The sequence below is a fragment of the Pithys albifrons genome, chromosome 2 (genome assembly GCF_047495875.1).
Source record: "Pithys albifrons albifrons isolate INPA30051 chromosome 2, PitAlb_v1, whole genome shotgun sequence".
Taxonomy (NCBI): domain Eukaryota; kingdom Metazoa; phylum Chordata; class Aves; order Passeriformes; family Thamnophilidae; genus Pithys; species Pithys albifrons.
Genome location: NC_092459.1, coordinates 75,726,709 through 75,751,974, shown reverse-complemented (window position 1 = coordinate 75,751,974; position 25,266 = coordinate 75,726,709). Strand labels below are relative to the sequence as shown.

At 40.4% G+C, this 25,266-nt stretch overlaps 1 protein-coding gene across 1 annotated transcript in view; it reads left to right on the top strand.

Annotated features, from left to right (window-relative positions):
* PCNX2 (pecanex 2) overlaps positions 1-25,266 on the top strand; it is a 160,394-nt gene that overhangs the window by 108,609 nt on the left and 26,519 nt on the right. Inside the window, exons 24-26 of the mRNA XM_071549557.1 lie at positions 9,987-10,045; positions 12,400-12,615; positions 24,588-24,841. Coding sequence (XP_071405658.1) covers positions 9,987-10,045; positions 12,400-12,615; positions 24,588-24,841 — 529 coding nt within the window. The remainder of the gene's footprint in view (positions 1-9,986; positions 10,046-12,399; positions 12,616-24,587; positions 24,842-25,266) is intronic.

Genomic DNA, 25,266 nt, shown 5'->3' with positions numbered 1-25,266 from the left:
GTAAATCTTGTTTAATGTATAGGCACTTTAAAGCATAAAGTGTTTGTTCAAACCCTGTTGTTCAATTCCTCTGCTTTGCTTTTTTTCCTCAAATACTTTGTCATGCTTGCAACCTGACTGTCCTTCTCCTCCCTTCCTCTTATCTTGCTTTGTATCTTGGATATGACAATGGACAGAACAGAGTAGGAAGTTTACTTTCAGTCCCGGGTGAGTCTCAGTGCTGGAGCAGCCTGCTCTCTTGCTGCAGCTGTGACTTGTCCCCACCAACAGCAAACTGCCACCAGGAGTCTGGAGATTTCACTGTTTACAAACTCCTCGTCTTTCCTGCACCTTCCTGTTTCTATTCTTCTGGTTCAGTGCCTATTTTTGGGTAAGGCACAGCTTACATTTGCTTTGAAGTGTCTTGAGTGAATTACAGTGCAGTATAACTGAATTAATTAGCTGTCTCTAAAGAGGCTGCAATTAAATTGCCAGTTATCTCAGACTGGCATTACAGGATGCCTCTCTGTGTCTGAGACTGTGAGCAAGCCTTTCTTTTCTCCATATTTTTAAAAAGTGTATCACTATTGTATTGTTCCAGTTGTTGTGGTCTGGACAATTACCACCTGTAGGGTTAATACAGCTGGGAAGGGAGGGTGAGGGAAACCTGGCTTGCTTCAGATGTAGTGCACATGGCTTTTTCTCTTTTCATACCAGCTCACTTAAGCTGCCCATCATGAACAGCATGCAGGTGCAATGGGAAGAGTTTTCCCAGCGTACATGTGATTTGGTTTGAACCCCACATTATGCATGTGTGTGGGAAAAGGAGCTGTGAAAAGTACCTGTCTACTCCCTCCCTTTTTCCCATAAAATAACAGGCCCTCCACTTCCATATGCTTATTTTTAACACACCCTGGTGTGTTTGGTTTCCCTGCGAGCTTGTTCATCTGTTACAGCTGTTAAAACCACTGCTCTGAACACAAAACATCATTCACCCATAACTGTCCATGGGCCTTGTTTGGGTTCTGCGCACTCAGACCTTTCAAGTTGTTCTTTTTAGGACTGGATTTCTTCTTTTTAGTATTTCCTTGCTGTGATGTTTGATTTTTCACATATTCTTAGACCTCCATAACAGTGGAGTTTGTAGAGGAACAACTGCAGCAATGTTTATAGTTCAGCAATGGCTTGGACATTGATTTATAATGAATACTTTGAAGAAAGGTGCATGAACCTCTGAAGACAATATTTATAGCAAAGCCTCAGCATAGGAGAACCTTTTTTTGCCCCTAATTGGCAGGAGATACTGTTTGCCTTTTTTCCTCAAATATCACTTCAGAAACGTTATGTTCTGACTATTTGTCATTGCCCTACTTAGGGTTTAGACTTTCCTGAATTTTTCCAGCTACCTTGCATGAAAGCCACACTCTGGCCAAGAGTTTTACTTTTCATAGCACTTGTTTTAGTTTTCTTCCAAATTGATTTTATTTCTTTGCTAATTTTAACCTTTATCTCTGTCTGCTTCTATTTCTATTTCTATACTGATTTTTCTGAACTGACCAGAAAGAAGCACTGTGTTCTAGTTGCACAACTTTAGAGTGAACTGAGGTCCTAGTGCCTTTGTTCACAGCTATTACTCATTTATGAATGCTATCTCCTTTGATGACCATGGTTCTTTTGAGAGATCCTCACTGAGTTGGCCTCAGGGCTCCTCCAGGCTTTTATTCAGTTAAGTGAATTTAGGACCCTGCAAAAATAGTATAAGTATCGGCACGTAGATATAACCAAAATGAGTGCTTATTAGTGCCATGGACCTAAAGGTCAAAATAAACAGGACCAATGAAAGAACGGGCTTTAGTCTGAATTTTTGGTGTGTTATCTTCAAATCAGAAGGGCTGACTGTCCTATTTACAAAGCATGCAGAATTTGGTGACAGTCTTTCTAGAGACTTCAAAGGGACTTAAATCCTTGAGAATCCAGCCTATACTGGTATACTACAGCCTATGCTGAGGGATGCTTAGGCCTGACCTGTGTAGCCTTGAGTACAGTATTCATGCTGATTGTAGTGGCACACCCTGGCAGGCAGTGGTGCAAAAGCTGAAATGTTAGCAAGCTGCTGCTACTTTTCTTTCATTACCCTTCTCTCAAAACTGGCAGACTTTTCAAAAAAGATGATTTTTTTGGAGGAAAAAAATGCTCCTCTGTTTAATCAGTGAGTATAAACTGGTCTTTGGGAAGTTGTGCTCTGTTCCCCAACTGCATTTGTGGCCATGGTTCTGGCACTGGTGGAGAGAATAGAGAAAAACAAACTCTTTGAAGAACAAAGAACACAGTTGTCTGTACTTCAGCCTTAGTTCTTCATGAGCTCTCTGAAGTTACATTTTATTCATTAGACTTACTCATCTGACTGTCTTCTCAAGACCTTTCCTTGTCTCCTCCCTTCTCTAGTGCCTCACCACTGTGTAAACTCACATTGCACAGCACCAGTACTGCCCACAGACCTGTACCTGCAATGCTTGCCTGGTTTGGGAGTCTTTAATGCCTTTCAGCAGGTGTGTAGGGCTTAGAGGAATGACAAAGCCACAGCATTCAGGTGTGAGAAGTGCTATTTCAGATACAGCCTCAGGCTAAAAGAAGCCCTGCTAGAAACTGCCTTCCCCTCAGCGTCTTGAGCTGCGATCTCCCCTAGAGTAAGTGACCCCATGTGCATGTGTGTCCCTTTGGCCACTTGCTGTAGCACAGAGATACACACTCCTCTCCAGCCCAGCCCTCACCTCGTCACTTGACTCCATGTGTGGAGCCACATTCAGCAGGAAAAATGTGAGAAAGGTTGGGCAAGGAAACCAGGCACCTTTAATCAAATAGGTCTGATATTAAAATGTTTTTTGAGTTGCCTAGAATTTCACACTCAAGGGAGGCTATACAAAATTCAAAGATGTAGTTTAACTGTTTGGCAGTATCTCATTTGACTGGTAACATCTTCTGAAATTTTTGCCTCTGGCAGTCAATAAAACAAATTAAGACTAATTGAATAGGAGCCATATGTGTGATAATTAATTGGGAGTGAATTCTGATTCAATGCTCTGTAGTTCCCTGCCGAGTTAAAGATACATTCACAACTCCACTGAATCATTCTAAGAGGACAGAGTAGAGACAGAAGGGAGACATCAGAAAGGGAATGCATGCAGAGATCAGGAGGAACACAAGCAGAGATCAAAACCATAAGTTGGATAAATAAAAAGGGAAAGGGATGGGCAAAAAAGGAAAACGCATGCAGTTAAAAATCTGAAAGGGTAATGGAACAGACATTGATAAGCAGGAACACAGACCTATAGGGGAAAAGAAATCATGAGCATGATAGAGGAGGACTTGTAAAGATATTTGGAAAGAAAGGCATCAAGAAGATATAAGAGAAAGATGAGAATTGACTCCAATTGGAAATAAGAAACATGTAATACAGTAAGGGCTTCTGTGAATATACAGTGGCACAAAAATTTTATAAGCTGTTCATCTAATGATTAGCTTCCAAATTATGTAAATCTAATGAGATCAATTTAACTCATGAAATTTCTGTCATGTTGAATATTGGAAACCTCTTGAAATCAGTTGACTGCATTTCCATAAGAATAAGTGTTCTCAGCAAGTGTTCATCCCATGCACTTGGATAATGTAGATCCATGTCCTGTTTTAACGAATCACACATTGAGGGGCAAGCTGAGGTTCAGAGTACTAAACTCAAACCTTCCATTCAAGGAAATGCTTATGTGAGCCACTTCTGTCAAAATGTGAAAACTAGTAAAGCTAAGATGACAGAGGAGATGTTCAGCCAGTGTAACTGTCCTAACAGAGGTGATATGTAAGTTGTGTACAGATAGCTGCAGGGAATGGCTCATGCTATGGCATGCTCAAGTCTTGGTTGTCTCCTGATGTACAAGGGAATGCACTGGACCCAGATTGCCTCAGGGCTTATAGGAGCAAAATGTAAACTATCTCTTGCTTCTTTCTGTAGATAATGCAAAATGCAGAATTATGTCACCATTGCCACTTAGAATTGCCTCTGAAACTTTGTACTACTTGAGACTAGATAAATACTGGATGAATGCTAGAGGGATTGTTTTTTTCAAGTCACTTGACTTGATGTGTTTGCTCTCAAAATACCAGAGGTGTTTTCAGTCTGAAGAGTACTGTAGAGGCTACCATAACAACCCCTGTAAATTATTAACATTCTCAGCAGTCCTTGAAATGAATAAAATGGGTATTTTAAGTTAATCCTGTTTTAGATTCGATTTTGTACACTGCACAATAGCAGTAAGATTTTTCCTGTTCTTCAGGGTAGAGTCATTGATGCTGCACAGGCAGGTTTCCAGCACTGGAATGGCTTGGTTAGCTTCCATTTTGCCTCCCTTCCTCTTTTGTTGAGAAGTAAGTTTATGGAAAGCCCTATAGAGAACTTAACTAGTATTTCTGATACAGCCTTTCTTTGAAAGACATCATTCACCAGTCTTTGTCTTAATCTTGTGTTTCCTCATATTTTCTTGCCATCTCTACCTCCTAATTTTATTATTAAGCAGTCACTTTTAGTCTAAAAGTTAAAACTAAAATACCTTAAGTATATGCTATTTTAATATTGCACACTGAAAAAGCATGAAAGCCCTTCGTTGTCAGCAGTAAAGAATATCAAGAATGAATTCTGAAGTGCCTTGTTGTCCTTTCCTCCTTTTATGATGTTTAAACAATGTGTCTCTGTGTGGAGTCAGGGAGGAAAAACATCTTGGTCTCATTTGCTGACTCAGCTCCCAGCATTTGTTTTGTTCTGAGTTTTTTTTCCCTGTCTGTTCTCACTCTTTCTTTCTGGTGAAAACTTCAACAGGATAGTTCTCATCACCTCCTTTCTACTTTCCAGGTCCTTACAGTTTCTCAGGCTTCTGTCGTTTCACTTGGGGGCTCATCAGTCCTGCACAGCACAGTATCTTTCCTATTATGTTTGTGTTGGCTCATGATGAGACAACCAGAGAAATAACACTCACCTGCACTATTTCAGTTGCATGTAATTAACACATTTGCTTGTAAATTAAAAGCACTTCTATCAACTGCAGACAGTGAATTTCCGCTGTGATGCAGGATCCTGTGCTAAGCCCCAACTTCACAGACCTTTTTCACTAATGCAGGAGTGAGCACAAACATCTCTGTGCAGTTGGCATAATCTTTCCACTTATAAAGCTTCTTGTGTTGCTTAGTATAAAATATCTGAAGATAGTGATTAAATGCCTTTTAAAAGAAAAAGCATATTTGGACAAGGGTAAAGAAATGAAGTAGCAAGCTAGCTAAATAAGACAAAGGCAGGAATACTGATGACATTTTGGTAAAGCGTTAGTGAATATTTTGAAGTACAGAGATGTTTAAATCCCCGGCTTATAAAAAAGAGGTGAATTCCCCAGGTAAAGCTTTGAATGTCAGAGCACTTAGGTGGGCTGTTTCATCCTTGTTTGGGCACTCAGCTTTTGATCTCAAATTCACATCTGGCATTTTCATCCCTATTGCTGCAGGAGCAGAGGAACCTCACCTTCAGGAGAGGTGCCAGAATATGCCAAATAAGCATGCTGAGTAGTATCTCAGCTAATTACCTCAATTCTGATTTTAGCACCTACTTAAAAAAACCAAACAAGAGCAACAAAAAACCACCAAAACATTAAAAAAACCAAACAAACCACAAGAAAACTCAAATAAACCTAAGAAGCTCTGAGAATGAGTTATAAAAACCCTTTTAAGAAGGTAAAGAAACCCTAAGAGCAGGAGGCATTATTGATAATAATATCTTTCTGTGTTTTAAAAGGATGCTTCAGCAGCACTGTCTTTAACAACTGGGACATTTTATACCGTAGCTTTCCCCCGGTTTCCTGGTGTGCAATCAAAGCCACTTTTCAGTGTTAAATGAAACACTGGTCCAGTCAGGGAAGGAGAGGAGTAAGGAAGCACAAAAAATAAAAATCAGAGTTAGTGATCAGAAAGGAGAAATTGCTTTTCATTTTTAAGAGATCTTTCTTTATTAATGTGAGTTAAACCTAAGGTGTATCTTCCATGCAGCTACCCAGAAAACCTGGGCATGGTTACACGTGAAGGGATTGTCACCCTTAGCTCTTACAATCACACTGAAATGATTCTGTGTTTTAGGTGAAATTGATTTAAAACTACTTGGGTATCCTTAGGCTTCCAATTAATATCATCAGTTTTGCCTCTGGTGTCCTTCAGATATTCATGGGTGCCTGTTTATTTTGCCATGTCATTCTCCCCCCACCTCACACTGCTACTGTGTTTTTAATGCTAGACCTTCCGTTTATAGTGCCAGCAGCATCAGACATTCATATGAAATACTGAAGGTTTTTTCCCCCAGATTCCCATGAATAATCATAGGGCCGCAGCATAGTAAAGTTTCTCTCTGTTAGATTTGCCTGTTAGATGTCATGAAAAGACAGATTAAAATTCATTGGACACAGACAAAGAAAAATTTTGGATCAACCCTAGAAAGGCATCTCTGCATCTCCCAGAGGGAAACTGCTTTCTTTGTTTTATTCTCTTTCAAAGTAGGGATCCTGTTTTTCACCACAGGAATCCTAGAAATCTTGAATTTGTGTTTGGGGGCAAAACTCAGCATCGGCTGGATAGAACAGCTGGAATTTTATTTTGATCTTTTGGAAATAAGCACAGCAATGATTTATTTATTTTTTTGCCCTCGGTTTGCCTGATTTTCACCATACACTGTGTGCTCCTCAGTCTTTCTACCTTTCCAAGGAAACTGGGAGACTGAAGTACGGGAAGAAAATCTTTCAAGGCAGTATTTTTGGATAAGGGTTATAGGAAGTGATTTAATCCTTTTTCAAAGGGAAGTGATGGTTATAATGGCATGAACAGTGCTACGCAAAACAGTGGGTTGTCTCAGTGTCCATGTACATGGTGGATTAAAAGAGCATGAAATAGATATTTCAGGAACCAAGCAGGATGTTGACTTTAAAATTGCTGAAGACTTAGCTGAAGATATTCAAACACAATCACTTGCTCTCTAGGGCAATTGCTGAAAGACCTGCACTCGGTTTGCATAGAATAATGCAATTCAGGAAGAAATTCAATTACTGAACTAATTATCACATTGGATGAGTGGTAACAACCAAATTTAAAGCAAGAGGCCACTAGAGGAAAGCCCAAATCACCCACTAATCCCATAAGTTCACTTTGAGAGGTCCTTGTTGAGAGGGAAAAGCCCTGGACTAAAGGCATTGCTGGTTTGATTGTTAGGCTCAGTGGATTATAGTTTAATCCTATGCAAATTCCCATGGCCTTCAAGAAGATACAAACATAGCTTTGGTTACTAATAATTGTAGGAGACTTTTAAAATCCAAAATGGATTACTTGACTACATTTACTCAACTAAACTGAGTTTCAGGACAGAAGTTTGCTTTACAAACTGCCTGTATTACCCTTGATCTCAGAAAATGGAATACTTCAAAATATCTGTATAAAGATTTGTGGAGTTTTGGTAGTGTTTTAAAAGGTAAGTCTTGTCTCATGTCCCAAGGCCCATGTTTTACTGCTTAAACAATTGTTACTGTGCTTGGAATGGAAGGTAAAGCCTCAACAGAGCCTTGTTTTGTTTGTGAGACCTGTTTTATTTCCTTATCTTCTTCCCTGTCATGCTGCATTATCTGTCTAGGAGTGGCCGGAAGCACTTGTGATTTTCCCTGATTGTTTCATGCATCTTTCTCTCTAAATAAAAGAATGGGGAAAGAATTGGAGCCAGAGATGCATGTTGGGCAAAAGAATTCCTTCTTGTTATAGATTCGAATTTTCTAAGTATTGGTTGATTTGTATGGGACTCAGTATGTTTCAAGAACAGAAATGCTTTATAGGTTGGTAAAAAATTGGGGTAAAGAATAGTATTAGTGTATAGCTCATACTGCCACACTGATTTCAGAGGGACTGAAAGTTATTAAGGAGCCTCGTAATGTTAAAACACATGCATTTGGAAATCAGCAGTGTTTCTTTGCTGAGAATAGAAAATTGATTTAATTCCCTAACATAATGTTTGTGCTTACTGTTGCACATGCAGGTGGGTGTATATCAGGGCGGAAGAATTCTAACAACCTTTTTGAAGTAAAATCATTCTTTATATTCTGAACTGCTTAGAAGGCCCTTCCCCCATTGCCATTTTCTGGTGCATAGGAAATGAAAATTGCAGCTACAATAAGCTGAACCAACTAGAAGCAGGAAGATAAATAATACATCAAGTAAAATGTTAATCTATGTAGATAATATAATAATATTAATTACAAATAATTTTAATTAAGAGTCTTATTTTCTCCATTTGTGCTTTTTGCAAAGTAGAGAACATGCCTTTTTAAAGCAAAAAATCGCGGGTTTTTTGGCAGGGAGTAGAACTAAAGCAATTCTGTTCCTCTTCTGTGTATTAAATGGAACCCTGTATACAATTTTTCACAGCTTTTTGGGGGAGACTGTAGGGAGTGGATGAAAAGGCTCTCTAACATTAGGACATCAGTGGCATCCTTCTCACAGCTGGATTCAGCATGAGCTTATAGCTTCAGCTCAGAAACTTCCAACCTTTTAAATAACCTGTGTATTGACACACGAAATCCTGGGAACCAGTACTGAGATAAGGACATAAAGATTCCCAGAGAGCCTCTGCTGTGTTTCAGAGACATTATCTTGGGTTTACCCCATCGTTATTCAGTGTTATTTAAACTGTTTGAAAACCTTCCATATAACTGATACCCTGGTTCGTGCAGTCTCCTTGAGGCATGTGTTAAGTTCTCATAGTGAATAGCTAAAGTCAGGCTTTGTAAGTTGACTGGCCAACCATCAGTGTGTTCAACATCTTCACTATGCCCTGTGCTCCCCACCCTTGTGAACCATTTTCCAAGAAATGATAATATTTGCATATTTGATTGATAGATCTGCTAAGGTTAGTGGTTGTGGGCCAAACTTTTGAGGCAATGTTCTTAAGGAAGTGTCCTGAAATCCCCAAACACTCCTGCCAGAGCAGTGTTTCAGGGAAATTTATATTTACTATGGCATTTCACTTAGTCAGACTTTCACCTTTACTCTGAAGGCTTGGGAGATGAGTGCTGGGGAAATGCTTTGAACTTGAATATCCATGATCACCACAACAATCACTCCCTTCTGTTTAACACATGGTGGCCCACAGTGATTTTACTCATTCCTTATTTTCAGACTTTATTAGTGTTGTTAGTTACAGGTAGTAATAAAAGCTCAGTCCAGTCCACCTTTTTAGTTGCTTTCTGATATGTGACCATTTTTCTTGTGGTGTTTATGTTCCACTGCTACAATCAAAATACGGAATAGGGAATGTGCTATTCATAAGGGAGACAGGGATACTCCCTGTATGGACTGAAGTCCTGTAATTTACTCTTTTTCAAGCAATGAGAATGACCAGGGACACTCTGATTGCTGCCTTGCACAATATGAAACTAAGTGAAGTGATTTTTTTTGTTGTTGTTTTTCCATACATGTTACATGTCCACAGAAATATTTTCACACAAAGAGAACTCCATGAGCCCAACTGTTTCCCTTAAGGCTTAGAAGGAAAGAAGGACTGATTAAATATTCTTTCTATTCACTGTTTTGGTAGTACCTGGCTGATGTGTTTCTGCAGCCAGTTCAATTATTGAAATACATGGCATTGTGTATTATCACAGATGCCAAATTCTGAATGGACTGTGCCCCACAGAAAGCAAATGGGGAAGAAAGAGTGTGAGGGAAAGGAGGAGGGGACACGGACACTTTCATTTTCTTATAAGCTACAATATCAATAGCAATACTGACCTGAAATAACTATATATGGCAGATGAATGGATTACAGTGGGAACTGCATAATGAACCCAAAGTGTGGAGATATGTTAAAAAGAAAATAATTGTGTTTATTATAAGAATTGTATTTTAAAAAAAAAAGAATTGGCTGTACAACATATCTTTATTTCCAGCACCAAAAGATCGGACCATTCCAACACCAGACTGGCAATTCAGATCGAAAAGGATGGAGGTATGGCCTGGGAGTTTGGGTGTCTTGCTTGATTTGAAAAATGTGATTTTTTACACTGGGGAGGCTTTGCTGGGGAGGCTGAAGAGATGCAAAGGGTTTAAATGTTGTGTGAACAAACCAGAGCATTTTAAATGTAGCAGGGTACCAGTTTAAGTCATATGACCTGACAAGTAAATTTGCTCTTCAGTTACGTGTAGCTGATCAGACAGTGCTGGGCTGCACATTTCTTGGTTTATCATAATATTGCTATTTGTGTGGAATATGCAGCAGACACCCTAACTGGACTCAGAGGTCAGCTGTGGGCAGGGAAGGGCTTTGGAAAAAAGCAAGTTAGTGGTGCTGAGCAGTTTGGGCTAACAGGTATCTCCTCTTCCCTGGAGATAAACCTTTTTGGAGAGGGGGAGAAGGAAAATTGGAAAATTTGTGAGAGAAAAAAGTAGGAAAGATGGTGGGCTGTTCCACTGGGTATCAATGCATTAAATGAGCACCAATCCATGGCCATGTGAAGCAGCTCCCAGGCTACACCAGTGGTTCCTGTGAGAGTGAGAAGTGAGAGCAGTTTCTTGGCAATTCAGTGGAGACAGAGAGTGTGTGGTACATCACCTGACACTCTTCAGCACCTGGTAGGACAGAGGCCTGTTCAGGGGAAACTGATACTGGTCTGTCATACCAAATCCCAGTCCCAAAGTGAGAGGCCAAGGTTTCATATATGGGGTTCTTCTGCTTTAGTGTTCTGTGACTGATTTTATTTTGCCAGTGAGCTGGTAGGGGCTTGTACTGTGAAGTTCTAAGTTTACATTTTAACTATTGCTGTTATGCCCCTCCCTGCTTTATCCTTATCTGTTACATCAGTAGCATTGATAAATACATGTCTTCAAGCAGAAATGGGTGAAATCCAGAGTGTCCAAGAAGGCCAGAGAGGTATTACTAATTGGAAGCATATATAGTGCTCTTTAATTATTTGTCATTTCAAGGCAGGGAGCTAGGATATTTCCCAAGGCCATTCTGTCATCTGATAGCAATAACCTTTAGCATTATTATAAATGGAATAAGATAATTATGTTTTAAACCCTGTAGCTCAAGCAAAACGTTACTTTCACGTGTGTGCTTAAAAGATTAATTTTATGCCTTGGTTTAAATTTTGCCCACATATACTCCAGGAGGTGGATAGCTGAGTATATCTGCACAGGCATACACACACAAACACACGTGGACACACGTACCAGGGCTGGCTGCTGAATGGCCATGGGGATGAAAAGCAGCAAAATCACATGCCCACTCCCCCTCTTACATTGAAGAGCAATTTGTAGGGGTAGCTATAGCCTCTGGAAGCCGCTTCTTCTGGTTTTTTCCCCTCCATGTTTGATCTGCTCCTAAATATTCACAGACGTAAATATGCATGGGTACCTGCACATATGTATCCATGCATACAAATAAACCTACAAGATATTGGCTTGTACATGTATTCATGCACCAGCAGTGTAAAAGTATTGAAGGTGAAACACTGATACATTATAGAAAAAAAAGCAGTTTATATGTCAAGCATATATTATGTAAAATAGTGGAAACACAAGACAACACCACGTTGGATTATGTGACACAGTGTTGGCATTCGTGAAAGGTTCAGTCCCTTTCACAAATCACCATCATAAAGTGATCTTTTAATTCAGTTAAATGCCATAGACCTTTATAAGACGACACTTCTAGACTGTGATGGGCCCTTTTTCACCTGGACATTTGGTCCAAGCAATGTGTAATTGGACAGCTACTATTTTTAAAGTGGTACTGATTTTAATGGTGAATATTTTATTCTTACTCAATATATTAAGTAAACTCTTTTAAAATAACTATCGTCATCTAAAGTACAAACAGATACTTCATGAACAAAGCCTTGAAAAATTCCTGGGGGACTAAAAGAAAAAAATCTCAACAAAATCATTTGAAGCTCTGTGACCAAAGTCTTCAAAAATCTCAGAAAAAATATTGAAATTTAAGCATATGTACTGAAATAATAGTGATTTCTGATTTCTTTAAATTAAGAACAGTATACAGACATTAACTGAGCATTGCAGAGACTTTGTGTAGCCAAAAAATTCTTGTTGTTGTAAAACATAGAAGTTATTTGAGTCTGAAATATGTGTTATCAGTAATTTGATCTTTTGTTTACAGAAGTGCTCATATTAAACAAAAAATTCAGGCCTGGTTCTCTGAAGGGACACCTAAGAAATGTAGATTGTATAAAGTATCAGGAAGACATTAAGCAGGAATGAAAAAAGACCCATGGAATTTTATGCAGAATGGCTTTGTATATTATTAATTTTATTCTTTACAAATGTGTGCTGCTCTGGTTCTAGGAAATGATGACAATAATCTCAACTCCATTTTTTATGAGCATTTGACAAGATCTCTGCAGGAATCTCTTTGTGGAGATTTGACTCTGGGCCGCTGGGGAAACTACAACACAGGAGACTGTTTTATTCTGGCATCGGATTATCTAAATGCCTTTGTGCACTTGATCGAAATTGGAAATGGCCTTGTCACCTTTCAGCTCAGAGGGCTCGAATTTCGAGGTAAGGATCCTTGATGATTTAAATGACAAAACCAGCAACAAATCAACAAATCCCCCTCTGTCTTTTTAATTTATCACAAGTCTATAGTAGGACATAGAGTTTTAAGACCTTTCTCTTTTTACAGTTATTTGTCTGTCTAAAAGCTTGGTACTTCTTTCTATCATTATTTGAATGATGCTTTGAAACCTAGATGGTAAGAAATTTAGAGTCATGTTCTGTGGCATCTTAAGACTTTCAGAAAGAAAGCATGTTGAATTGTCTGCTCGGTTCACAGATCTTTGGGGGAATAGTTATGTTTTCAGATTATTTTTTTTTCTCCATAGCTATGAAAACTGAAGTTGTTCTTAAAATTTGTCAACCTCAAAAAGCTTGTCTTTGGAAAAAAGCCCAACAATCAAACAATAAAATAATACTCCTTCATGGAAAATAACCTGTGTCAGACCACACATGAAGCCAATGCTGAGATGGTCTCTTTAATGGTAGAACAGAAGAGAAGCAAGTTGATCAGGTCTTCATATTTCTCTTATTTAGTAAATGCTGTCCCGTCAGTTAAACAAAGGGCCTCACTTTCACCCTGTTCAGTGTATTCCTCTTTAAGGAATGGCAATTGCATCCCCTTCCTCAGTGGTGTGGCTTTTGTGAGGCCAGTTGCTTGTAGTTTCACGCTCCTGTAGTTGTCCCTAGAGTAGGAAGCAAAATGAAAGCAAACCCACAAAGCTTTTAAACAGCTTTTAAATTTTGCTCATACTACACATGTTGTGTGCCTGGGTTTGTTGCTTGAATTTGTAACCTTTCAAAGATACCACTTTGCAATTGCAGGTGAGGGGAGTTCTGAAATACTGGAATAAGCAGCTTCCCAGGCTCAAGAACTGAGCATCTAAGGGACAACATGTAGAGGAGAATATAATCAGCATGACTTTTCAACAAGGTTGAGTGTGAGAAAATAGATGGCAGAGTGGCTCTTTGAATGCACTTCAGTGTGGGAGGATTAGACTAGGAAATAACATGTGTGGGCTCAAGCCTTGGCTCTGACAGGCTCACTCTAGGATGTTAAACAGGTTGTGGTAAACACTCCTTCCTGTGTGATGGGGATGGAGGTAACACTCCCATGTCCTAAGCAAAGTCATGTAGAAAGAAAACAGTAGTAAAGACCTGAAAGAGCTTGGCATTGTAGTCCCTGAAGAGATGCTTATTCAGTACGAAGGCAAATTGTAAGAAAACAGCTAGAAAGGAAGACAGAGAATTTGTTTATCAGCCTCATAATTTTGTGTTGTTGATGATGATGATGATTGTTGAGGAATACATGATCATATATATGTGGTTCTGAGTCTGCTTCAACTTCTAAGACATCCGTGCAAGTGTTATCTACTCCTTGCATGCCCCCAAGGTGCAATGGTGCTGCTGTGTCAGAGAAAGGACTTGCATTCTACCTGGTGAAAATTAGCTTTGCTGATCATCCTTTTGTGTTAAAGTAGATCACGGTAGGATTTCAGACAAACAGATCTCACTTTCCCACTTAAATTATGTGAATTTTGTGAGGGTTTTTAGCGTTTATGCAGCTGCCACTTAATGTTGGGTCCCTCTCTATCACCATCCCGAGGCAGTTGAAGTAAAGTAAAACTTGGAAACAGAAACAATATAAAAGCATGCTCCATCCACATGCTGGCTGGATAAAAAGATCAGGAGCATAGCAGACAGACTTAATGAACTGGAAGTTGAATGGGAAACAACTGAATAGTTTTGTTACAAAGTAGTTTGGGAAGACTTTCTTTGACATTGAGCCAGGATCAGTCACTGCCAATGAGTGCCATTTGGCATTTGAATCTGAGAGCAAAGCTCAAAAATTGCTGTGTGCCACCTGTCAAGGCATCTCTGTATTCCCTACAATCACAGTTTAAGTAGTTAAATGTGTCTGAAAATTGACTTTTCCATACTGACTGCCTAACTCTCTTCAGTGTTAATTAACTCTAGTCAATACTGTTCTGCTTTGTGAATAGATCCAATGTGCCTGTGGCTGCAGAGGGTCTTGAAGTTCAGCTGGGGCTGAGCTCCACAGCCTCTCATGTCTTTCATGGACTGCTGCTTAGAGCCAGCTGTGTTCTCACTAGTTCCCAGTCTTTTTTGCACTCCCCAGGAGGAGGCTGGCAGCCTGCAAAGCACCACCTCTTACCTGGGTGTTCCATGGGCCTGGTCAAGAGAGTGGCAGCAAACTGTGAGCTGGAAAGCACATATCAGTTGCTGGAGAAGGAGAGGAGTGGGGAAATGGGACTTTGATCTGGATCATCTCATCTCCAGTGCAAATCCAGTCCCCTGTTCCACCTCACCCTCGGAATATCACTAGGGGAGGAGACTGCTCAATACTAGGAGAGAAAATAGAAGGAAATGTGAGGAAAACATACTCTCCCTCTTCTCCTCTCTGAATCCCCTTGATGGTGCTATTCCAAAAGTAAGAGAAACTGTGTAGTCCTCTCCAGCATCGTATGTAAGGAAGGTTTCTCCAGCTTTCAGAATATTTTGTAGAGGAGATGTTACGGGAAGAGAGACTAGAAGTGTGATTGTTGTTACTATGTTGTTTGGCCTGCCACAGAGAAGCCACGTAGGGTTGAATAAAGGAACTTACCCGAGAAAAGAACAGCTCAGAGAAATAGCATTTGACATGCCATGTGAGAGCTGAACCCCACTGGACTGTGCAGAATGGGTGCTAGAGAAACCACATGAATTAAAAGCCTGCTTAAGGATGGAGCGGGAGAGACAAAGCAGCCCAGTGGGGAACCAGGCACAAGCCACATAAGATGGATGTGCCTTATGTAGGCTGTAATAAAAGCCTAATGGATGCCAAAATGTGAGCAGACAGTCTTCCCAATGGAGACTTGCTGATGTGGTGTGCTGACACCAGAGGGCTGTTTGTGTCTCCAGGTAACCCATGAGGGCTGGTGTGCTTTAGATAAACTATTCTGCAGAGCCGTGGTCTTCCTGTAAGCCATTTGGTCCTTGTGCCAGCAGAGAGCTGGGCTGCTCTGGTGGGGCCATAGGCCACAAGGGTACTCAGGCACTGAGTCTGAGTAAAAGGAGCCAAAAGGGCTGACCTGAACACAGAAGTTCCATAAGGGGAAACCAAGACTGTTCTAAGGAAGCCCTGTGAAAGCTGAGACTGAAACTCTTGTTGGAAAGCATTCTTTGCTCATTCCTTTGAGCAGAATTGCTGCCTGCAGGGGCTGGAAGGTAGAGCCGGCTTCCACCAAGCAGCACCAAGAGGCATCCCCTGTGCAGACTAGGCACATTCTTCCCATTTTCAAATCTTGCAAATGGCTGATGTGGAGTATGACTGAATACAGTGGGATTTTTTTAATGCACAAGTGGGAAAGAGTGTATGAAACTGCCCTGGAAGAACCTGATGGTTTATAAAGTCAAATGGCAGCTGTTAAGCACTAGACTCATTTCCTCTGCTTTGGACATCTTGTGCTTCTATTTTTAGTTGTCTGGTCAGGCACTGTTTTTTTACATAGGACCCTGATTCCTTTCATTGTACAGAATGGTTTCCCACAAGAGGGAAAAAAGGGCTAGAGGAGGAACTTGAAATCTGTAATTTCTGAGTTTTGGCTGCTTAACTTCAATTTCAAACAAGTAATTTTAATTGAGGGCCCTAAAAATCTGCTGTTCCTTAAATAGGAAATCTGTGTTTGCTTTGGAAAGGAGTGAATCACAACAGTGTTCCCTGTGCCTGTGACTGTTTTCTGTTTATGACTAAACCAAAAGCAATATTTGCATTGTGGAGCCCTGGATTTTCCTATGGGTGTTTCTCATTGTGGTAGCTGAAAATCTGTGCTGGCAATGCTGCTACAGTAATGCCTGAAGAAAGGGTCTTTGAGTCTGCTGAATTTAAGTGTACCGAGGCAGGACGTACTTACTGCCTCCTCAGTTTGCAGTCCAGCCTAATGGAGAGTTGACTACAAGTGACTGATCCAGATGCCTTTTTAACTGTGTGCAATAGCAGCATTTGTCACAGCTTTTAAATGAAAAAACAAACCCAACCAAATGCCTGCAGTCAGGATAAGAAGGTATAGACTGAGCCGACTGAAAGAAGCGAGTCAGCAAAGCTGCCATTCCTTTCATCCATCTCTAGTCCTGTTCATATTAAGCACCTTGTAGGAATTAGTTCTTCACTCTCCCATTCTATGTACAGAGAGGGGATGTGCCTCCATTGTGTCATTCATCCTGAGTGTAAAGCAGAGGGGAGGCTCAAGACCTCCAGGCACTGAGAAGAAATGCTTGGCCTCTCCTTTATGGAAAAAGAAAGGTAGTAATGAGCTGAGACTAGGGGAACACTTCCAAGGAGATGCACGTTGGTGTGGGGGAATTGATCCCTTCAGTAACTTAACTCTGCTGTCTGTGTTAGACTGCAGTGGTATGCTAAGAGCAGCCTGCCAGAAGAAATACATAATGTGTCATTTAATTTGAAAAGAAGAGATGGCAAAACCCACAATCAGGGAGCAAGCAGAAAGAATGTCAAAGTATCTCGCTCCCACGAGTTCTCTTTAGAACAAGGAAGATTTAAAATGTTTTCCTGTTTAGTCTGTGTGTCTACAAAGTGTCTTTTGGAAAATATTCAGTTAGGCATTACATGTGTAATGAAGAAACTACTTACTGATGGTGTTGGTGAAGTCTTGAGGAGCTGTTTTCTAACTCATGCCCAGTATTCTTCAGCCTTGTAATGCACTCCTGAATCTCTGCTGTGATTTTTGTAACTGCATGTTGCATGTGGAATATTCATGCTTCACTTGGAAGTTCATTAGATGGATCAAGGCAAGAAGTGAGGTCAGACACAGATGTAATTGTACATAGTGGAAGGCAGCTGTGGCAGCAGTATGGGATTGCCTGTGGGGCTTTCTCTGTGTCAGCTAGCTTATTTCCCACGCAAAATGGGGTATGAAAGCAGCCAGTTTAGGGCATACACTTCAGGCACAGTAATGATGTCTAAGAAATAAGGATAGTTACTCATTTCTGCATCATATGTGTATGCTGCATTGTTTTATTACAGTAGCAAGTATATTACCAGTGTAAGGAATATTTATTGGGTTTGATTTTTGTGTCTGCAGGCCCTGTAGCACTAGCAAGAATCATTATTTAAAGATCGGTTGCAACTTTGTTTTTTTTTTTACAAATCACTTCTTGCTGTTGGGAAATAAAAGTGCCCACCTTCATGTCTTTCCTGAGACCACAGCTGAGGTATGTTCAGTATACGTACCAGACTATTAAAAGTATCGATAAATTACAAAGAGTTTAGAGAAAAACAGCTATTTTTAACACATCCCTTGAGAGAGAAGGTTAAAAACCAAAAATACATTGTTTGTGGGAAAGAACAAAGACTGAGAGACACAATGCTTGGAAATACTAGAGGTATGGACAGAAAGAATGCAAAGGGATTTCTTTAATTTTGGTGATTTAATTGGGAAGAATGGCATGAAACAGGGAAAAGGGCACTTTTATGCTGAATGCAGGAAATCTGTGATGTATGAGCCTTTCTAGGTGTACAGTGATGCTCCAACAGTGGAATCTGCCTATGAATTTCAAATAGGCTTAGAATAGTTTCTGTAACACATACTAGAATAAATATTTCATGTCTTTTTTCCCTTTCCTCCCTTACACCATTTTATATTTATATATGGGTGCACTGGAGAAGACTTCTGGAAGGAAGGAAAATGTTAGATGCGCTGCAACCTTTTTATTGAGAAAATGTCTTTGCCAGAAACAAAATATTGCATCTGAATTGCACTCCAAAAGATGTGACCTGAGAGGTTTTTTGGTATTTCATAGCTGCAAGTTTAACAACTAACATCTTTGAAGAATGCCTTCTTCCACCTGGGCTTTCTTAATGTGTCTCTGTGGACCAAGAAAAGGAAAGGTTTCTGAGGAGAGGGGATGCCTATTATTAAAATAACTGGTCTGGTTTAAAAACTAGATTATTTTTCAGGCATATGAGTACCTGAAGCAGTTGAAAACCAAACCACAGTTTTATAACTAACAGCCTTGATGTTTGAGGAGTTGATACTGTTTTTTAAATCCTGGGATTTTCCTTTGAAACAAACTGAGATTATCAGAGCCTATTAATTACTGCTGTTAATCCCAGTTCCACAAGAAAAAGAGCAGGAAGGAATCGAAGGACTCACTGGTTGCCAGAATGTGTTTAGTTCTGATATTTGTGAGTTTCCATTTGTGAGCTCTGTTCACTCCTTTTGGAAGTACTTGGTTTTTTGTGTTTCTAAAACAATATTTGATGCATGTTTCAGGAGAGGATGGCCAATCGATGGCTGGAATAATGCTCCTTGTGCTTGTTTTGAGTGATAACTTGCTGCTTATTAAGCTGCTATCCTGAGCAGAAAAGAAATGTGGGGTGAGAAGGAGCCTTATCCATCAGAATTTGGGAATAAATGGATTTTCAGCAGAGGTTGGTGGAGCAGAGTCACCTAATTCCACTGCAATGCATTTGTTTGTAAATATTCACGTGTGTGGTTTTGCCAAACAAATGGTGAGCAGCCAAGCATTTTTGTGGAGCTGGCCGTGAAGAGACCTCTGCATGGCTTTTTGTAAAAGGAGTTACCCTGGGCTTCAGTCCATCTTTGTGGCTCCCATCTCCGTATCCAGCTCCACCTCTCAGACTTAACACCTGCTTAAATCCTCTAGTCCAGAACTGGTAGTTGATTCATGATGATCTCAACCTCTGTGGGGTGAGGCTGGTGGGAGAGCCCTTCAAGCCCTTTCTGTGTACATTTGCATCGTAGTTGCTTATATGTCAGCAATCCTCAGTGCTCAAGCTATCACTACCTTCAGTCACAATAATTAATTCCCATTCTGGATGTGTTATTAAACTGAAGTGTTTTATGGAAACTAAAACTACTCCTGTAATTATGTGGTTGTATTTCGGATTTTTCTTTCTGGCCCTTCAGAACTTGAAAAATGCTTTTCACTCACTGCATTTTCCAAACTGAATTCAAAAGCACACTATGGTTTTGGCCTTAAATCCTAGAAGGTCATTCATTTAGGTGTATTTTATGTATCCTCTTGAAGCAAGATTTCGTCTTGAGTTTCAATTTTCTTATTTCCATTTAGGTCAGATGATTCTGGCAGAGCAAAAGTCAGTCCTCAAATCCTGATGCATCAGGAAAATACAAAGAGCTCCAAGTTCTTGTCCTGGTTTTCTCCTGAGCTGACACAGGCTGACCTTGCTTTATCCAGCTGGCACATGTTTTACACATTGTTGAATTTTTGGCAACTGTCCAATCTTAGATACTTTACAAATGAATTGGCTTCATCTATACTAGCAAGGGTTGGAGTGAATGACTAAACTTCCGTGAAATGCATGAGCTTATTTTCTTTCTGCTGCAGAAAGAAGTGTAAAAATGCTTTCCCTCAGATTTTGAAATTACTAATTACCAGTGAAAACATTTTCCTATATTTTAATATTTAATGGTACTCCACTTAATTATATTGCAGAACTGAAGTGCATGTTCTGTTCCCTGCTCTTTGGTATTATGAATAATTCTCTCAGAGTTGCTTGAACTTGATAATTTTTTGAGAAGCAATATAAAAAGCTGTCATTTAAATCACCAGCATGTAACATATACACAAAAGTTTAGGGTCATCCTTCTGTAAAACATGTACACAAATGCTTAACTTCATTTACTATGTCTTGTCCCTTCTGGCTCAATGCATAAAGCTGAGCACATGCGCTCAGTCTCTGCGGTACCAGAGTCGAGAGTAATGAACCAAAAGGATTGATGTAGCCACTGGTAAATGAAATTTTTCAGTAAAATACCAATCTGGCATTGAAGTCCAGACAGTGCACTATGGATTAAAGCAAGGCCCCATTAAAGATGAGAGAAAATTACTGGCAGTCTTTCTAGAACTGACTGCAAGAGCTGGAGGGAACCTACACGTACTTGAGCATCAAGTCTGAATGTTGTCTTTGCACTGGCCATGGCTCAGATTACACCTTTAAACTTAACAGGGATACCCCAGAGGCTCTGCTAGCAGTAAAGACACCAAATCCCCAAGGTGGTAGTATCCAAATCCATCAAACAGGTTTTGTTAATCAAGTGCATGCTTGCCAGATGTTGAAGAGCACATTCTTTGGAATTAATCTGTAAAACGACTACATGAACTCGTTTGATTAGTTTCCATAGCTTTTGTAATAACACAGTCCGTGTTAAAATGTATCTTGCTCCTCGAGTTCAGCATTGATTGCACCCACTGTAATATAATTTTAACTTTAGTTGATTAAAATTACCCAGCAGAGATGACTTGGAGACATTTTAACCTGTTGAATTAGCTGAGAATGCAAATATGTTCTGGCATCATCTTTTTGTTATGCATGTGATGACAGTTTCCTTCAAACATTGAGAGTCTCTTGAATTCACTTTCTATTTGTCTTGCAAGCCTCTTTTGGCCCTGTATTTTATAAAATACATGACCTAAGAAAACTAGTAATTACAGAATCTGCAGTAATAATATTTAACATTTATTAATAGGGGCAATACTGAGAGCATGTAGAAAAAGCTGCAGGAATAAAATGTGATATTGCCATTCCAAAAGAAAAAAAAAATTAAGGATAGAATTTCATAGACAGAGCAAAGGCATCTTTAATTCCCATGGTTCTAAGGGGATCAGTGACAGTTGTTCATTAGGCTTCTGTTTTTCATTTTTCATCCCTTATAAATATTTGGCAGTACTTATCTTAGCACCTGGGATGAAGATGTTTTTTCTCTTAAATTTAGTGTAATACTGAGAGACCTTTAAACTTTCAAAAGTAAACGTAACAGCAATAGTAACAGCACCAGCATGGAGTAGTTATTTTGCTACTTTCAAGCAATGTAGAAAGGAGTGTGATTGCCCTGCTTCAGTTTGAGTACGATGTCTTTTGACTTGACTTCACAGAAGCATTCGCTGACCCAGAGCAGTTCTTGGGCTTTTTGCTGTGGAGCAATAAGTGTTAATTCATGTAGAAATCTGTGAAATATGAAGCAGAAGCAGTCCAGTTCATGCCCAGTCCAACTGGAAATGTCATCTTAATAGGTCATGTTTTGTACTTTGTGGCAGTGTTGAAAGGAAAGATGTTTATATTTGGGTGATGTGAAGATATTTAATATTTTTTCATATTGTATATCCGTGAAGTCTAAATGGAAATGTGTATCAGTGTGTGAAAAACACAGTGTAAATTCTCATTCATAGCAAACTGGACAGAGATCACTGGAATATACTGGATCTTTTCCCTCCATCTCTTAAGGCTACAATCCTGTTTTTTCTCACATAATTCCTTCAGATTTTTCTGTTCTTTTTTCTTGTATGTTTTTTGCTCGCTGCATACATTTTAGAAGGTGTACAGGCAAAAAAGACAGGGTGATAGACAATACTTTAGCAATTTTTTATATTTTGAAAGGTTTTTCGTAATGAGGAGAAAGGAATATTCTGGATGCTACTTCTCTTGGTACAAACTCAAGTTCACAGTTTGCTGACGAGTCAGTTATGATGGGACTGGGCTAGACAGTCGAGGACACAGCAATTGTCATCATGCTCCAGAGAAAGGCCTTTGGGATGCTGCTTTGCTCCAGGCTCTCTCTCGGGGTGCTGACAGAGTGCAGGGAATTTGAGCTGGCACTGTGTTCTTTCCTAGTCCAATGTTCAGGTGATGAACATAGCTAAATTCTTCTCCCATTTACAGTGACACAACAGGTCACTTGGTCCTGGTGGGGAGGGAGTCATAGCTGTTGAACTACAGCACAGTGTGTAGCGTCTTCCTCTCCTGTTGAGTCTGTTCAGAAGCTGATGGAGCCAGCAGTCTGTGGAGTGATGCTCAACCTCTGGCAGAAGGCCTGTGCATGACAAGTATAACTTGCATCATAGGTGAAGGCCTTGAAAGATGATTTATGTACAAACTTAGGGGAGAGTAAGTTCTGCAACAGCATACAGAGAGTAAATTTTAAAAAGATGCATACATCAGGAACATAAAACTCATGTATTTTGAGAATACCAGGGGGGAACACATGGCTGTCTGCCTCAGTTTTTATTAGTAGGGCTGTATATGATATAGAAACCACATTCATAGATTTCACATCCCCAAGGGCTCAGCTTGACCATCTAGTGTGCACAGCACAGGCTAGAAATGCAGAGTCTGCATTATTGTTTCTGCATGTGCCTAATGACTTCTTTGTGAGGTAACATACCTCTTTTAGAAACGTTTAGTCTACTTTGATCTAAAGGCTGTGTAATAGACTAATTAGAAAGCTGCTCTCTTCTCATGAGATACTGCCACTAGTGCTATTCATTAGAGGCGTTTGATCCAGAGTAACTTTTACGCCAGTGGGAGAGACCACAACACTGTAGATGTTATTTTTAGAATCATAGAATCGATTGGGTTGGAAAAGACCTCCAAGATCATCGAGTCCAACCCTTGGTCCAACTCTAGTTCATTTACTAGATCATGGCACTGAGCGCCACGTCCAATCAGTGTTTAAAAATCTCTAGGGATGGTGAATCCACCACCTCTCTGGGCAGCCCATTCCAATGCCTGATTACTCTCTCTGGAAAGAATTTTTTTCTGATCTCCAACTTAAATTTCCCCTGGCAGAGCTTAAGCCCGTGCCCCCTTGTCCTATTCCTGAGTGCCTGGGAAAAGAGACCAGCCCCCACCTGGCTAGAACTTCCCTTCAGGTAGTTATAGACAGTGATGAGGTCACCTCTGAGCCTCCTCTTCTCCAGGCTAAACAACCCCAGCTCCCTCAGCCTCTCCCCATAGGGCTTGTGCTCCAGTCCCTTCACCAGCCTTGTTGCTCTTCTCTGGACTCTCTCCAGCACCTCAATATCCTTTCTGAACTGAGGGGCCCAGAACTGAACACAGTACTCAAGTTACTCAACGCAGAGTACAAGGAAAGGATCACTTCCCTGGTCCTTCTGGCCATGCTATTTTTGATACAGGACAGGATCCCATTGGCCTTCTTGGCCACCTGGGCACACTGTTGGCTCATGCTGAGCTTCCTGTCAATTAGTACCCCAAGGTCCCTTTCTGCCTGGCTGCTCTCCAGCCACTCTGTGCCCAGCCTGTAGCGCTGCAGGGGGTTGTTGTGGCCAAAGTGCAGGACCCGGCACTTGGCCTTATTGAACTTCATCCCATTGGAATCAGCCCATCTCTCAAGTCTATCCAGACCCCTCTGCAGAGCCCTCCTGCCTTCCAGCAGATCGACACTCCCTCCCAGCTTGGTGTCATCAGCAAATTTGCTGATGATGGACTCAATCCCCTCATCTAAATCATCAATAAAGATGTTAAACAGGACTGGACCCAACACAGACCCCTGGGGAACACCACTGGTGACTGGCCGCCAGCTGGATGCAGCTGCATTCACCAGCACTCTCTGGGCCCGACCCTCCAGCCAGCTCTTAATCCAGGAGAGGGTACAGTTGTCCAGGCCATGGGCTACCAGCTTTTCCAGGAGTATATTATTCCAGGAGTATATTCTTTCCAAGATAGTTTGCTAAAGCCTAGATTTTACAAGTACTCTGACACACTGTAAAATCTTTCTTTGCGTCCTTTGTGTTAGTTGAAGAAGCAGACTGAGACTTGGATCAATTTGCTTAATGTGCCTTATGGAGCGAGACTCTTTAGTGTTGCTTCCTGGTGAGTTTTTATTACGGCAGAAGCTGCAGTCTGTAGTTTAGCTCAGCTCAGAACTCAACACCCAGAACATTAGATCAGGCCCTTTTGGCTTTTATTAGGGGATAGTAAATAAATAATGCACAATTCTTTATTTGCTGCTGCACATGGATCAATTAGCACATCTAATTTGTTGCCATAGCTCTTTGCTTTAGATTTTTGCTAAGTGCGTAGAACCTTCAAACCTATTTTGAATTTCAGCTTGGAAGACGTCTTTTGTTTCCTTCTCCCCCAATAACTGGCAGCATCCTCTCTTTTTCTCACTGCCAAGGGACATATTGCCAGCAGAGAGAAGTGGAAGCTATAACAGAAGGAGATGAAGACAACGAAGGCTGCTGCTGCTGTAAGCCTGGGCACTTGCCTCACTTGTTATCATGTAACGCAGCCTTCAACCTGCGATGGCTGACCTGGGAAATCACGCGCACCCAGTACATCCTGGAAGGGTACAGCATCATTGATAACAACGCTGCAACCATGCTGCAAGTGTTCGACCTGCGGAGAATACTTATCAGATACTATATCAAGGTAAACACTTTGGTAAAGTGTACGTTGTTACTAGGCAGGCTTGTCAAATACAAGGAATACTGGCTGTCTGTAGAACAAAGAGTATTTGAAGTTTTTTGCTTTATGTTTATTCGTCTTCACTACAGTCTGCCAGTTGGACAGACTTGATGTTAGATCACAGAACCATAGAATCATTTTGGTTAATCTTTAAGATCTCATAGTTCCAACTCCCTTGCCATGGGCAGGGACCTTCCACTAGAATAGGGATAATAAATTCATATCCCCCTTTGCTAAATTTACTTCTGATCACTTACAGTTACAGTCAGTACAGGGAATCTCAGGCAATGCTTCAGCAGAAATAAAGGTGGGTTAACATCCTCTAATGATACAGTGAGAGGAAGCGTTCTTACTTAGGTTCTTTTGTCTAACAAAACATCACTGACAGT